A 15,453-nucleotide genomic window follows, 5' to 3' on the forward strand; every position below is an offset into this window, starting at 1 on the left:
TTACAAAAATTAAAAAAAAAAAAAAAAATTATTCGCCTGGACAGGGGCTCGAACCCTGGACCCTTAGGTTAAAAGCCTAATGCTCTACCGACTGAGCTATCCGGGCTTCTGATTAAGAAAGGATAAATCAGTAGATTTCAACAAAATTATGTTATAATTTCTTGATATCAATACTATAGAAATTAAATAATAATTATTTATTATATATTATTAATAATTAAAATAATCACATTTATGAGTTTATGACTTTATAAGTAACAATAAAATTAAATTCATTGATCGTTATCTTATACATTTCATAGAAACGAAATAATAAAAAGGGGGAAGTAGATATAGGCTACCGTTGAACCGTTCTGCAGCTATACAATACAATATGTCGAGTGTAGGTACTTCGCGTTATTGAGCAGCTAATTTGTATGTATATGTAATGTGTTACATATAATGAATTCAATGATTATCCATTACATACAAAAAACGATTCTGAGCGAAAACGGTGGTAAACGGACAGTTTGTACTAGGTATCTATTGTTTGAGTTGCATAATATCTAAAGCGAACACTTTGAACGGTGAAAATAAATTGGTAAAATTCGATCGCGGACGTTTTGTACGGTATAAATAATTTTAAAAGATGAGATAAAATTAAATTGCTCAAAACTTTAGATTGTGAATCATGATCGCGATCAGTATGATTATTGATTAGTATGAGACATGTGTTTGGTGTCACAGTATTAAAAGTATTAGGTACATATTAAAATTTAAAATGTCTATAACCAGTTCAAAATGTTTAGAAAATTATGCAATGTTGTATAATAAATTAAAAAATAAAATTTTCGAGGAACTACAAGTTATTCGTTTTTGAAATTTTTAATTACAACAAAATATCGAAAATCAATTGAGGAGAAATAGTTATTTTACGGGTGAATCGTATCATAATAATTATCACCTAGACTCTAGAGACAAGAGCTGCTTTAAAAAAATATAAACTTTATAAACATTACAATACAATAATTACTTACTTACAATTTTCTATAAAAATATTCACATTTATTTTTGCCATAAGCATTGGGTAATACATTTTTATAATAAAAGTTAAGATTTTGAATTAATATTTACGCCGAATATTTTGTCATGAAATATTTTTGAGGGAATATTTCGGTTTTGGCCGTTTTGGGATATTTTGACGTGTCTTTGACTATACTGTACAACTTGTAAAAATAAATATAATAATAATAATACTTTTTTTCTATTTTTCAAAATACCTACTTAATTTTTCAAATTATAAAATTTGAATTTCACGTACATTTCTAGTTTTTAACAATAATTACCTGTGTTTTGTTTATTTACGTAAATATCCGGCTTATAACGATAATTACCTAAGTATGTAACTGTCGAATAACGTTAATTTCCATTGACCATTTACCATAATGGCGTAACCACAAACTAAGATATACATAATATATATCTTAGTTCGTGGGCGTAACACATACACAAATAAATAGATACACATACACATCGATGTAAAATGTATTACACTATTACCTATGTATTTGTATAAATCTTTTAAGATCTAATTGTTTTAATCTAATTGATAATATGTCAAAATGCGATTACCTAATTTGTAAGATTCTATTTCGATGCAAACATATTTTTGACTTTTGTAGTAATACGACTATACTGAGTGCGTCGAAAGAGTGCAAGTCGGCTCGAGCATCCTCCCGCGTCTCTCTGCTATCGAAACCGGTTTCCCTATGGCAGAGTGACGTTTGGGGTTGCGCAGTAAAACCGATTTTGGTCGCCGCCGACTTGCGCTCTCTCAGCGCACTCAGTATATACAAGTAGTAAGTACCATGCTCAACATCATGTACCTATAATAATATTAATTATTATATACTATAAGATTCGAATATTTTAATACTGAACAGTATGGAAATGTGCACTATAATATTCCTAAAAAACACCAAAAAGTAACAACAACACAAAAATTAATTAATTAAAATAAAAAAATTGCCTATATGAAATTTTTTTTAAATTTATCTTCATTCACTGACAGTTTATTTTACCTTCTGAATTCATAACTATATTATTTTATTAATTATTAATACGAAACGAAAATGTGGGCATTTTTTTTCATAGATTCACATAAATAAATACTATTTTTTATTCAATAAATATACATATTATATGAAATTTATGAAGAATAAAAATAAAACATTATATTGTGCATACTAGCAAAACAAAATTCTAAGAAATTGTCCTCGGTGCATAAAACAAATTTATAATTCACTTTTCACTCTGCTATTTTTATCTTATTTATTTATCAAATAAATAAATAAATTATATTTAAAATCATGACAAAATATATTATATTTATCATGTTTAAATTAATATAGTAATCAACAATATGTTATGAAATCCGAACCCTAATGATATACGTCTATTCCGTGGAATGGAGCAATCACAGTTTGTCGCAATGGCGTTAAGCCGTTATCTCCTCTATAATGGGTGTGTAGAATGTTTTTCTTTTGTGGTTTATTGATAAGATGATATCCATTCACGCGCCAAATGCCAATAGGTAGCATAGAATTCTGGGCCATGCGTAGAGCAACAAATACTACGGAGAAATTATACTGTAATGTATACAGTGTTGTTACTCGTTTTTATCTTTCCAATATTTGAATGTAATATTTTCTTTTTGTAGTGATAGGTAATAAGTTTTAAGTGCGATTTTTATTTATAGTTTTAAATTACCTGTATGACATTATTTAGACGTTTAAGTATTATTTTTAATCGTAGTTACACGCGTAAATTCACTGATTAGTGATTACGTATTATGTAGATACTTTGGTATATTCACTACTATCAACGAGTTACCAGTGGCCACATGAGTCAATAGCTGGTACGCGGATACGCCACTTAATAGTGGCTAGTACAATAAATACCTACATTAATATTTGTCAATGTTAAGTGTAATGTGTCCATTTGAAGCTGTACAGTTAAATTTTAGAATGGCATTTTAGTATTTTTTTTTAAACGATGGATCCCAATAATTTACCACATCATGTGTATCTGCACAAAGACCACAAGTATAAATTGAAACTTGGTTTTCATGCAGCGCCCAGTAATCCAAAAGCGTTTTCAAAAGCTATTAGAGATGAACTTAATAGTTTAAAGTTTACATACTGTTCTGAGTAAGTCAAAAGTTGATAATGTTACATGTTATCTTATTTATATTAATTAGATTCATGCAGTTCATTTTTAATTATTACTTTTGTTAATATTTCCAGTTTAGATGGACTGATTATGGGATTTGGTAAAATAAGTTCGAACGAACTTATTCCAGCCGATATTCGACATTGTATCAGTGTAGTTGTCAATGTTGATGTATATATATTCAGACCTCCAGTTGGTTCTATAATTGAAGGTAAGTTTAAGACGTTAACAATTTTGAATAAGGTTATTTAGACAATAGAAAAACTTGTCTTTATAATACTTACATAGGTACATTATTTAAATAAGTTTAATGATTGACGTCTGTATCCTCATTTGCTAATTTTAATGTAAATTATCTATTATTTATCAGTTGTTATTTAAAAAAATAATACTTGTGTATCTTATGTAGTAAATTAGTAAAAGTATTTTGTTATTGTTAATTATTACTTATAACTTATAAGTTCATTTTATTTACATAATCCAACTAAATAGGTATAACTTATACAAGTTTTGATTTTATTTAATTTGTCATATCTCAAATGGCTTAAAATTGCATTGCTAAATTAAGAATACCAAGTTGTTATTAATAAATATTATTTTAGTTTGATAAAATATAGCAAATGGAGAATAGTTATTTAAATAGTTAATTAAATAGTTATTTAATAATTATTTTCTAATTTGTCTAATTATGCATTTTTATATTTATATAAAACCTATACTTAGTTTATTTTAATACTGAATTTTCTGTTTGAGTTGTGAAACTGATACATTTTTGTAATCATTTTATTTTTACTACTCAACAAATACATATTATATTTATTTATGAAAAATCAACAACTCAAAATATAAGAGTTATTTATCCAAAAAAAATTTAATTGGCCTGTTCAGTGGCGTATTTACAGGGTAGGCTGATTAGGCCTGGACCTGCCCAATTTTTATTTGACTGTTTGATTTTTTTTTTTATCACAAGTAAAAATGTTATTATTAGTAGTTATTATTGCATATTATTATTATGATACCACTAATACTACAGGAACTGAAAACAATGTAAAAAGGTACTGCGCACACATCTATCTACAAAAAATAGAAGAATATCGTTTACTCTATAAATTAATATTACTTAAGATTCTAAACGAAGTGATGAATGTTTTGATTTTACAGTGATGTGTGTTTTTTTCTGTCTGTACAGCATAACTTGTCAAAATAAATAATACTTTAATTTCCAACTTTAGGGGGTGGAAGGGGGGGGGGGTCCCAATGGCATGAATATTTTTGGTGCAATTATTGACGTCAAAAACTAAAAATTTTCCAGTAATTTTCAAAAAATGTGACGGAAAACCAGTTAAATTGAAAAAATCAATTTTTTTATAGAGTTGTAACTCAAAAACTAATAAGAGTAAATAGTTGAAATTTTCGATTTATCTAAGTATTTTTTTTTTTGAATTGTCAATAAAAAAATTTTGTTTGACCAAAGAAACTTGAAAATTTAATACAAGGTTTCTTATGAGTTGGTATTATTGTAGTTAAAAAAAAAATTAAAAATTGTTTGTCACAATTTTTTTTTATAAGCATTTTAGTTCAAATTTTATTTAAATTATTTTCAAAATCTTGAAAATTTGCAAGTAATTTTGTAGTTGAAAATTCATAAAATATTTAGTATTTATTATATCTAAGATTAAAAAATTCAATATTAACTTATCCATAAGTGTACAATAGTTTAAATGGCTATAGAGAAAACTCAAAGCCTTATTATAGGAAAAATGTTATTAGCTTTTGAATTTTAAATTTTTAAGAAATCGCGTAACAATAACGATTTATCCTCAAACAACTCAATATTATTGGTATTATTCAAAAAGTATAATTCCTAATAGTTACTACACTTCAGAATAAAACGGGCCTACTCAATTATTTTGTGCTGGACACGCCACTGAGCCTGTTGCTCACCTAATCTATGTATGAATAACTATTTTTATAACTACTTAATTATATTCTCTATGATAATTAAAATTAATAACCCATAGGTTCTAATTATTTTATTTAAAATAAAATATATATGGTATTTTATTGTGTTTGATACTAAGAATATCTTTGTAAAAAAATTATTTGTTTATTTTACACTATTTACAGTACCTTTTAGTTTAAATGGTTAGTGGTCATTTAAGATTTTGAATTTTAAAAGTTGTATGAATCAACTAATTTTAATGGTATGAATGTTCCACTCATATGTAATCTATTATTGTGTTTATTTTTAATTACATAGTTGATTTTTTTGTTTTTTAGCTATAGTAAACCAAACTAGTGATAATCATGTCAGTTGTTTAGTACACAATTTGTTCAACGTTTCAATAGTACGACCTGAAAATGAACCGTACGACCAGTGGTCAGGATCTAAAATTAAAAAGGACGATAAGATTGATGTTAGAGTTTTATCTTTTGATCTCACAAAAAAACTTCCTCATATTACAGGAGAAATAATTAAAAAGTAATTTCAAACTTAATAATGTCTTACAATTAAAATTAATCATACTATTTGTGTATCTATTTTATTTTATTATAGGAAGAATGATAAATGTTATGACTCGACAGATATACAAGACAGTCCTACAAAATCTTCATCCTCAAAAAATATTGTAAGTGATTTTACTAAATCTTTTAATAAGAATACTGCAAGTCCTTCAAAATCCTCATCAAGTGATTCTGAATCTTCAACTGAAATGACCAATATAACTATGCCTAAAATAAGTGCTGATAAATCTATTAAAACATCACCATTATCAATTAATACTACCATGAAACATTCAGAAAAAGTAGACCTTACTGTTAATTCTTCAAAGCTTTCATCGAGTGATTCTGAATCTTCAACTGAAATGATCAATATAACTATGCCTAAAATAAGTGCTGATAAATCTATTAAAACATCACCATTATCAATTAATACTATCATGAAACATTCAGAAAAAGTAGACCTTACTGTTAATTCTTCAAAGCTTTCATCGAGTGATTCTGAATCTTCAGATGAAATGATCAATATCATGACTAGTTCTGTAATACGTGATGATAAACCTGTAAGCAAATCATCTATAACGACCAATACCATTATTCAACATGAGGATACTGCTGAAAGTTCTCCAGAATTATCAGATAGTGATTCTGAATTTTCTTCTAAAATTAAAGCTATGTTGTCCACCTTTAAAGAAGAAGATAAAAGTAAATCTACTAAAACAGCATCACATATTCGCAACAGCATTAACAATAATAAACACATTGAAAGCCCATTATTCAGTTCTACTCCTATTTTAAATTCTGAACATTCTGTGAATAATATCAATTTAATTAGAAATAAGCAAAAAGAGCAATTAAAAAAACATTTGGCCAAAAATAGTACTGAAAAACAAAAATCATTGGTTTCTGATAAAGAATCTAATAAATTTGATAAGGATAGTTTGTCTCAATCTTTAAATATTTTAAAAAATAACAATAACAATGATTCACTTAAAGTATTTGCTGATTCGATTAATAGTAATGAAAATTTTGTTAATGATAATAAAATTAATCAAAATAATAGCCAGAAAAGTGGTTCAGTGACAAGTGACAGTGAACTAGAACAAAAAAACATTTCAGTTAATAATTCATTTTCAAAGAAACTTGGAAAATCTACAAAAAAGACTAAAAAACATAAAAAATCAAATGTAATAGTAAATGCAATCTTAAATTCAATTAACACAAGTAAGACTAATGTTAATATTCCCAAACATTTGGTTGATTCTAATAATGAATGTATTGAAGACAATAAAGAAGAAAACACAGTGTATACACAACATAAACATAATTTAGAATCTAAAATTTTAGATGAAGAAATACTTAATAATTGCAAAACTTCAAATGAACAAGCAGTTAAAAATTCTTTGACATTAAGTTTGAGTACTAAGAATATTAAAAAAAAAGATACTCCCCAAAAGAAAGATACAGATGATAGTAAAAACCAAATAAAAGATAAAAAACTTCAGAAAAGTTTGAATCCTGCGTTATCAATGATATCTGATTCAGATAGTAATTGTAGTAGAGATCTTAAATTAGCAGTAAAAGATTTAAGTCGTACTTCTGATTTCAATGAAAAGATTGAAAATGAAACAAGTAGCTCTGATGATGAAATTTATTCAAAACTTAAACAAAATATATCAAAAATACAAATAAATACAAGTCATTTTAATGAAAAACCTAAAAGTCAATCACTTCCTAATAATAAAATGGATACTAGTTCTGATGAAAGTGATTCGTCATCTAAACTTTTTTTTAAAACACCTAAGATATCTTCAAAGTTAATTAAATCAAATACAGTAAAAAATGACTCTGCTCATATATCAGAACCCGATAACAGTAAAAAAGGCAATGATAATTTGTTATCAAATGAAAAAATTATTAAAAAAGATAAAAAAAGAAAAAAAGTTAATGAAAAACCTGTACATCCTCGATTATCTGAAAAAATTGTTAATAAAATGGATATTATTAAGCAAATATTGGACAACGATTCTAGTAGTGATAATGAGGAGGTTACAACTCTTAAAAACAAAACTAAAGAAAATTCTAGAAAAAAACCAACTTTAAATGTATCAAAAACAAATAAAGAAGTTTCAAACCCATTTTTAAAAGTATATACTACAAACGCGACAAACTCAAGTGCTAATGAGGAAACAGTTGATATAAATTTAATGAAATCAAAGAAAAAATCATCTGGGAAAAAAGATATTGTTCCATTAGTAAATGAAGATTCTAGTAGTGATAATGAGGAGGTTACAACTCTTCAAAACAAAACTAGTGATGAGAAACGAGTCAATGCAAAGAATTCTAGAAAAAAACCAACTTTAAATGTATCAAAAACAATTAAAGATAATGAAGTATTAAGTAAAAAAGTTTCAAACCCATTTTTAAAAGTATGTACTACAAACGCGACAAACTCAAGTGCTAATGAGGAAACAGTTGATATAAATTTAATGAAATCAAAGAAAAAATCATCTGGGAAAAAAGATATTGTTCCATTAGTAAATGAAGATTCTAGTAGTGATAATGAGGAGGTTACAACTCTTCAAAACAAAACTAGTGATGAGAAACGAGTCAATGCAAAGAATTCTAGAAAAAAACCAACTTTAAATGTATCAAAAACAATTAAAGATAATGGAGTATTAAATAAAGAAGTTTCAAACCCATTTTTAAAAGTATATACTACAAATGTAACAAACTCAAGTTCTGATGAGGAAACAGTTGATATAAATTTAATGAAATCAAAGAAAAAATCATCTAGGGAAAAAGATATTATTCCATTAGTAAATGAAGAAAAGAAAAAAAATATTTTAATTAAACAACTATTGACTTCTATAAAACGTAAAAATAAAAACGAAAAGTTATCTGTTTCACAGACTAACTTAAATGCATCTAAAAGTAATAACAAACTTTTGAAAAAAGATAAATCTTTACTTAATACTAAAAAAAAAAAAGATTTTTTAAATAACTTAGATATTTGTATTGGGAAACCACACCTTGATGGACCAAATTTAAATATTTACCAAAAAGTTAATTTGTCGCAATTAAATACACAACTTTCTTCTGATGATGATACTGATGATGAGAAAGATGTTATCAAAAAAATTTTGAAAAAACGAAAATTTAAGAAAACAAAAAATGCTGAAATACTAGAGCAAACTTTGAAAAGTAATATTCCAACAGAATTAAATAAACAGAATGAAATCAAAGAAAAATTGCATAAAAAATCAAAATCTCCGGAGATATTAATGACACCTGAAGTAAAGAATGATGATGTAAAAAAGAAGAAGAAGAAAAAAGATACTAAAGATTTTCTCTTAAATAGTATAATAAGTGCTTTAGATGATTCTTTAATTGATCATCCACCTTCAAAAAAGAAAAAAAAAGATCATAGTTTGGATATTGAACCATATGATTCTAAGGATAAAAATTCTGATGGTAATTTATCAGAAGTTAAGATAAAGAAAAAGAAAAAATCAAAGCATAAAGATGTTAACTTAAATGATGTAACTGTTAAAGATAAAAAAAAAAAAAGTGAAACATTATTAGAATCTGTGTCGAAAAATATTCAAGCAAATGAAGACAATACATTAGTTAAAGTGACCAAAAAAAAAAAAAAAAGTAATCCTGTTACCTGTGAAACTCAAAGCATTACTACTGACGAGCAGAGTAAAATAAACAATAAACAAGAAGATAAAAATGTAAGAAATCTTAAGAATACAGTCTCAAGTAAGAAAAAGACTAAAAAACTTTTAGAAAATCAAATGAAAAGTTTCATGGAAACTCAAGATACTGCACATTTAGATAGTTTATATAATTTGCTAAGCTCACATTTAAATGATAAATCTTAAACTATAACCATTTTTGTATGATGAATGAAATACCATTATGTTTTCAGTTTTATATATAGTTTTAAATATGTTATTGTAATGTCGTTTTTAAACATTGAATAATTATTTTATTAAAAATAAAACCAAAAGGATGAAAAAATGTTTATGTGTATTTATAATAAGTTAACTTTATGGTTATACATTTATAACTAAGAATTGTTAATATATTCTATTTAAATTACAAGTTTTTATTTGTTTTGTCATAACCAAGATAATAATTATCATATGTTATTAAAATACATACTACATTTAACCATCGTTTTAATGTAATTAACATTGAAAAAATTGATTACATATATTCAATTTAAGTTTCTAATACAGTAATACCTTCTTAAACTGTGCACCATTATTTATCATATATTAATATTGAGTTGAACTCTAAAAACTAATTTAAAATAATAAGATTCAATTTTTCTTAATCACATTTATATGGAAACTTCTAGTGTACATGTACTGACACATTGTGTGTGTGGTCATGCGTACAGCATTTGTATTCACTTGTGCTAGATCCCTCTTCTTAGTTCATACTCTATCACGCAACTGATGCTGATACTAAATTGAGGAACAAAATATTTAAAATATAGCCAATAGTACTAGTAAACTTGTTAATATAATTATACAAACCATACAACATTTTATTGTATTTTATTATCTGATAGTACCTATAATACCTAATTATTCAAAACAGCACTAGGTATAGTATTAGATAGTTGTAAAATATAATTTTGTTCTTACTATACAGTCATAATTAAAATATACATCAATAGAAAACAATTCTAAGGAATTTGTTTTATAATGTGTGTGTGTGTAAGTATTGATTAAGCATTATTAAATGTCAAACATTAAGGTCTTTAAAATATTTTTGCGACTAAAACGGTGCAGATAAAATGATGATCTATTAATAAGAATTCAATCTCCACAAATGCCTTAGGAGGTACTTATAGGTAAATATATATAATGAGTTAACCTCTCGAAAATCATACAAGCACACTGTAGCTCATCCAAAATTATTATGACCATCATGATTCATGGTCAAGCTATTAATAACCTAACTATACCTAAGCACCTAAACCATCATCGTGCGTTCGTATACGTCGATCGCCCACGGTTCCGGAACGTGACGATTGATAGGAAGTACAAGCACACGGCCCTATAGAAATCCAAAGTAAAGAGACGTCCGACGTAGGCGACACACTGTCTGACGAACTTGTTCGGACCACTCGGGACCGTCGACTCCTTCGCATCGCTGCCGGACGACTGTGTGTGGCCGTCCAGCGTCTCCTCGGTGGCGAAGTCTTTGGCCTGGCTCAAGACGTCGCACTCCATTTCCACGTGAAACGACGGCCACTCGCCGGAAAACTGTTTGCCGTACGCCGTCAAATTGACGTCCTGTGGCATCGACAGAAACGTCCATCGTCCGGTTAACCGCTCCAACGAGCGCAAGTGCACCATAGTCGCAGGTCGGCACACTGCCAAGTCCAGCGTGTCCGCTATTTTCGACGATGGCCGGTGAAAGTCATCGTCGGTTACGAAAAATTCTGAATTCGAATTGTTGGTAAAGTTGACGTGGTCCATTATTCTATATTGTTGCCGAATTAATACCTACGTATCAATCCAAAACGATAATTCGACGTATATATCAATAGCACCTGCCACCTATATATTTAAAATATATTGTGTAGAGGGATGTGAAAGTATATAATATAATTTAGACATATAGTTACAGTATTAACCAATTTATTTTAATGAAATAAATAAAAAAAAATTAACAATGTACAATCATAAATCTACGTACCTACATACATTCACCGATTTAAATTCACATTAACTTAAAAAAAACTATTACTAAATATATATATATGTATATGAAATACACATTTCCATGAGATTGAAAAAAATGAGAAATTTATAAATTATAATTAATATTAATGAATTAAATTGTATGTATTGGCTACTGCACGGCAGACGTCGAAATACAATACAAATTAAAATTATTGTTATAAGTATTATTATTTTTTTTTTTTTACAGATAGTTTATAATAATTAATAACAAATATTATTATCATTATAATTGTGCCGTGATGACATTACAAATATTATATTAGAACGGGACAATTGTTATGCTGTGCTCATATATACATTATCATAGACTTTTAATGTGTATTTTGTGCATTTTCTAATCGTTCTGAATTTATATGATAATTATTAGTTCTATAGAACTAATATAAAGAAACCTTTGGCCTTTCTATCTTAATAATTACTAAATCAACATCATCGACGACTGATGACTAATAAAACATTTAAAATTATTATTCGGGGGATCAGTAATTCTCTTTCTATGATAATAGATACATGTCAATGCATCATAAATTTATAATACCATCATAACCAAAAAAACCTAATACCTATTTACATGTTTAGCCGTATAGATAGGTATCTAAATACATCAATAATTATACGTCATCATCATATAAACTTATTCTGTCTGTTCTGATTACAATTATGATTTTGCTTAAGTGTAAAGGTATTTTGTTTCAAAATTCAAAAATCGTAATCAATATATTTATTAGTTTAATCTAATTATATAGTAATATAATATACTGTAAACAGTGTACAGTTGATTTACAGTTAGTTCTTATTGTTCCTAACAAGTTCATTTTTGTTAACAAAAAATATAAATTTATTATTATCAGCATTGATATTCATGGTATTAAGTAGGTAATTAGGTAATTATAATTAACAGTTAACAAAAAAATATTTAATCATAAAAAAATATTATATACAATTAATATATTGTTTAGAAAGTGCATTGCATACGTTTCTATGAACACAAAACATTTAGTTTAAGGTCGGATCAAAGCCTAATTTTTAATTTTACTTTTAATAGTGCTGGAAAACGATTTTGAAAATTAATAAATATTTTGAATTATTTAAATGCAAATTATAGCTTTTATAATAATAATATCGAAAATCGAGCTGTGATCCGACCTACAAAATGTTCTCTTATTTAAAATAATAAAAAATTAACAAAATCTGACTACTCTACACGGCGTGAGAGTTTTTTCTTATAAGACGTGTTTTTGTACTAAAAACGCACAGGTTCCGACCTATAGATATAAATAGTTCTAACCACGGTAGATTATAATTTCAAATTATTTGAAGTCACGTGTGTATTATTTATATAGACAACACATGATGCGACATGCGGATGTATAATATATTAATAATATATATATTACCTATATATTATGTACGAGTACTTATACTAATCGCACTTACAATAAATTGTAGTTTAACCAAATAATAACCGCTTACCTTGCCACCTTGGAATAAAACAGACAGACAAGTACCAACTGGCAATTACTATTTAAGTAAAAACATAAATAAATAATAATATTCAAGTATACCTATTTAATACATCAATATAATATTATATAGTTTTGTCAATAACCATTATATATAGGTATTTTATTGCACGGTGATTCGAAGTTATGTACAGATACAATAACTAAACTTGTTCATTAAATATAACTATGTACTTATTAATAAGAATAAAAATATATTTTACATACTATTTATTTATTTTGGAAAAACATTTTAATATGAATAACTTTTTTTACAAAATTGGATCCGACCTGTATAAAAACTGATAACTTAATATTATATTTTATTAATATAATTAAATATATTCTTTTTTATCACTTCTAAATTCTAACTACGTTATTTTATAACTATATGATATACATATAATATTGTTTATGCCTTATGACCTGTACTGTCCTAAATACATGTCACAATTTGGACACCTATGGTGGACAACATTACACGACTGTAAGCAGCATGGAATCAAACAGCATCCAAACCAACATCTAAAAAATATATAGTTGTACATATATACAATTAATCGTTATCCAGTTAAATAATAAAAAATATTTTTATTTTGTAAGAAAGATAACAAAATTAATAATAATTTCATAACTTATAATTGTCGATTGGTTGAATTGAAAAAAAAATTGTTAAATTTCAGTGTAATACTCACCCAAAAATACATATTAGTAAACAACTCCACCAAGCAGAAGCTTTTGGTGTTACAGAAGTACTAGTTGATATTGGCAGACCACATGAAGGGCATATAATTTTTGTTCTATTAGGACCAAATGATAGCAGTGGTGATGCAATGGCATGTGATGGAACCCCTAAAGGGCCTAAAGAATCACAAAAATTAATCTAACCTTATGATTTTGTTATAAAATTATAAATAAATTAATGTATTAACTTGTAAATATCTAAAAAATATAATATTTCATGTAATTTAAACAAAGTTGACTTGTCTTCTAAAAATTACTTATGATTTGGTTTTAAACTGATTACTCACATATGAATAGTTTATATAAAGTCTTATTTAGTTTAATCTATACCTAACTATATTAATATATTATTATTATACCATCTTCAATCTATTTGATGAGACGACGACATACTAATGTTTTTCCCTATTTCCTAATTTTAAATAGTACAAAAAATGAATCATATAAATACGCCAATTGTGTTTATTTTGTGAAGAGGAAAAAATCACAAAAAGCAAAACGTTAATACCTTCATCTGATTTTTACAAAGATCATCTGTTGAGGGGGAAAAAGTTTAAATAAATATATATTATGTACTATATTAAACATTTTCCTTACCTGGATTAAAAAAAAATAATAATAATAAGTACCTATTTAGTACTTATTAAATATTGTTGGATAGGTGTTATATTTTTATAAATGTATATAAAATAAGAAACACGAAAAAAAATTATTACACAAAAATCAAATTAGCCTACTTGTTTTTTACTCACGTTGAATATTTCGGGGAGGAACTGATGCCATCCTTTATTTTACTTCCGTATTAAATACAAATAAAATTTAAAAATACTATTTTATTTTATATTTATTTATTTCAACCAAATCATTATTACAGTTACATAGTTACAATAAAATATTACATTAATAATAGCTGAATTGATACTATGTAGATCAGTGGTTCTCAATCTTTTTAGGACCACGACCTAAATTTTTTTCCAAAAATCTATTGCAACCCACTATATTTCTATAGTCTATACAAGTGGTTGTCAACCTTTTTGGTTCCATGGCTCCTTCAATTTTTAAATAAAATATACCGCTCCCAAATAATACACAAATATATTGTGTAGAAAGTTTCTATCAACACAAGACATTTAATTTAATTATTATGTTAAACAATAAAACAAATAAATTACCTATACAGTATACATATGCCTATTATTCATATTAATTGAATTATCAAAATTAACATAAAAACATTTTTAATCACATAATCACCTGTAGATTTTTTTGTTATAGATAGTTCTAACAATTTATATATATAAAAAAAAGAGTGGACTTCCAGTGTCACCTTAATCGAATGGGCAGGGCCCCAAGCCCACGCTGCATACAACACTACCCTTGCGGTTTGGACACAGCAGAGCACACAATCTTCCACTGCGTCAATTGGGAAGGCTGCAGAGCCGAACTCCGGAAACGCCTGGGTCGACCTCCAGATGCGGCGGATATGCCGGATATCATGAGCGACCCGGTCTTTGAGGACCTCCCGATGGATCATCAGGAGAAGGCCGCCGCGCTAAATGAAGCTGAAGAGACTTTTAGGTTCTTTCATAAAATTTTGGAAGACATCCTTACACTAAAAGAGATTGAGGAGAGAGCCCGACAGGCCGCGGGCAATGCGAAAAATGGATGAACCCAAATCGGGAACTGAGAGCGGCGGGTTCCAGCTGGCCACGAAGAAGAGGTATTAC

General features: G+C 27.0%; 2 protein-coding genes and 1 non-coding gene across 6 annotated transcripts; 1 reads left to right on the plus strand and 2 right to left on the minus strand.

Moving 5' to 3' along the window:
• Positions 1 to 33: 33 nt before the first annotated feature.
• Positions 34 to 106, minus strand: Trnak-uuu (transfer RNA lysine (anticodon UUU)). Its single transcript has one exon. It is a non-coding gene; the product is annotated as a tRNA-Lys (tRNA).
• Positions 107 to 2,542: 2,436 nt separating this feature from the next.
• LOC114125768 (uncharacterized protein MAL13P1.304) lies at positions 2,543 to 10,274 on the plus strand. The gene is made up of 4 exons (XM_050200014.1): positions 2,543 to 3,188; positions 3,285 to 3,421; positions 5,491 to 5,692; positions 5,768 to 10,274. Exons 1-4 carry the CDS (start codon positions 3,034 to 3,036, stop codon positions 9,597 to 9,599), a joined length of 4,326 nt encoding a protein of 1,441 aa, XP_050055971.1. The 5' UTR covers positions 2,543 to 3,033; the 3' UTR covers positions 9,600 to 10,274.
• On the minus strand, positions 10,092 to 14,620 carry LOC114125767 (LITAF domain-containing protein-like). Of its 4 annotated transcripts, XM_050200017.1 has the most exons (4): positions 14,479 to 14,620; positions 13,678 to 13,843; positions 13,409 to 13,507; positions 11,092 to 11,294 (listed from the first exon to the last, which is right to left on the minus strand). In XM_050200017.1, exons 1-4 carry the CDS (start codon positions 14,507 to 14,509, stop codon positions 11,234 to 11,236), a joined length of 357 nt encoding a protein of 118 aa, XP_050055974.1. In that variant the 5' UTR covers positions 14,510 to 14,620; the 3' UTR covers positions 11,092 to 11,233. The 4 variants fall into 4 exon arrangements, with proteins under 4 accessions (XP_050055972.1, XP_050055973.1, XP_050055974.1 ...); XM_050200015.1 differs by lacking the exons at positions 13,409 to 13,507; positions 13,678 to 13,843; positions 14,479 to 14,620 and adding exons at positions 10,092 to 10,190; positions 11,434 to 11,629 and having other exon boundaries at positions 10,697 to 11,294; XM_050200016.1 differs by lacking the exon at positions 13,678 to 13,843 and having other exon boundaries at positions 10,603 to 11,294; positions 14,479 to 14,581.
• Positions 14,621 to 15,453: the final 833 nt, after the last annotated feature.

The sequence above is a fragment of the Aphis gossypii genome, chromosome 2, assembly GCF_020184175.1.
Source record: "Aphis gossypii isolate Hap1 chromosome 2, ASM2018417v2, whole genome shotgun sequence".
Lineage (NCBI taxonomy): Eukaryota > Metazoa > Arthropoda > Insecta > Hemiptera > Aphididae > Aphis > Aphis gossypii.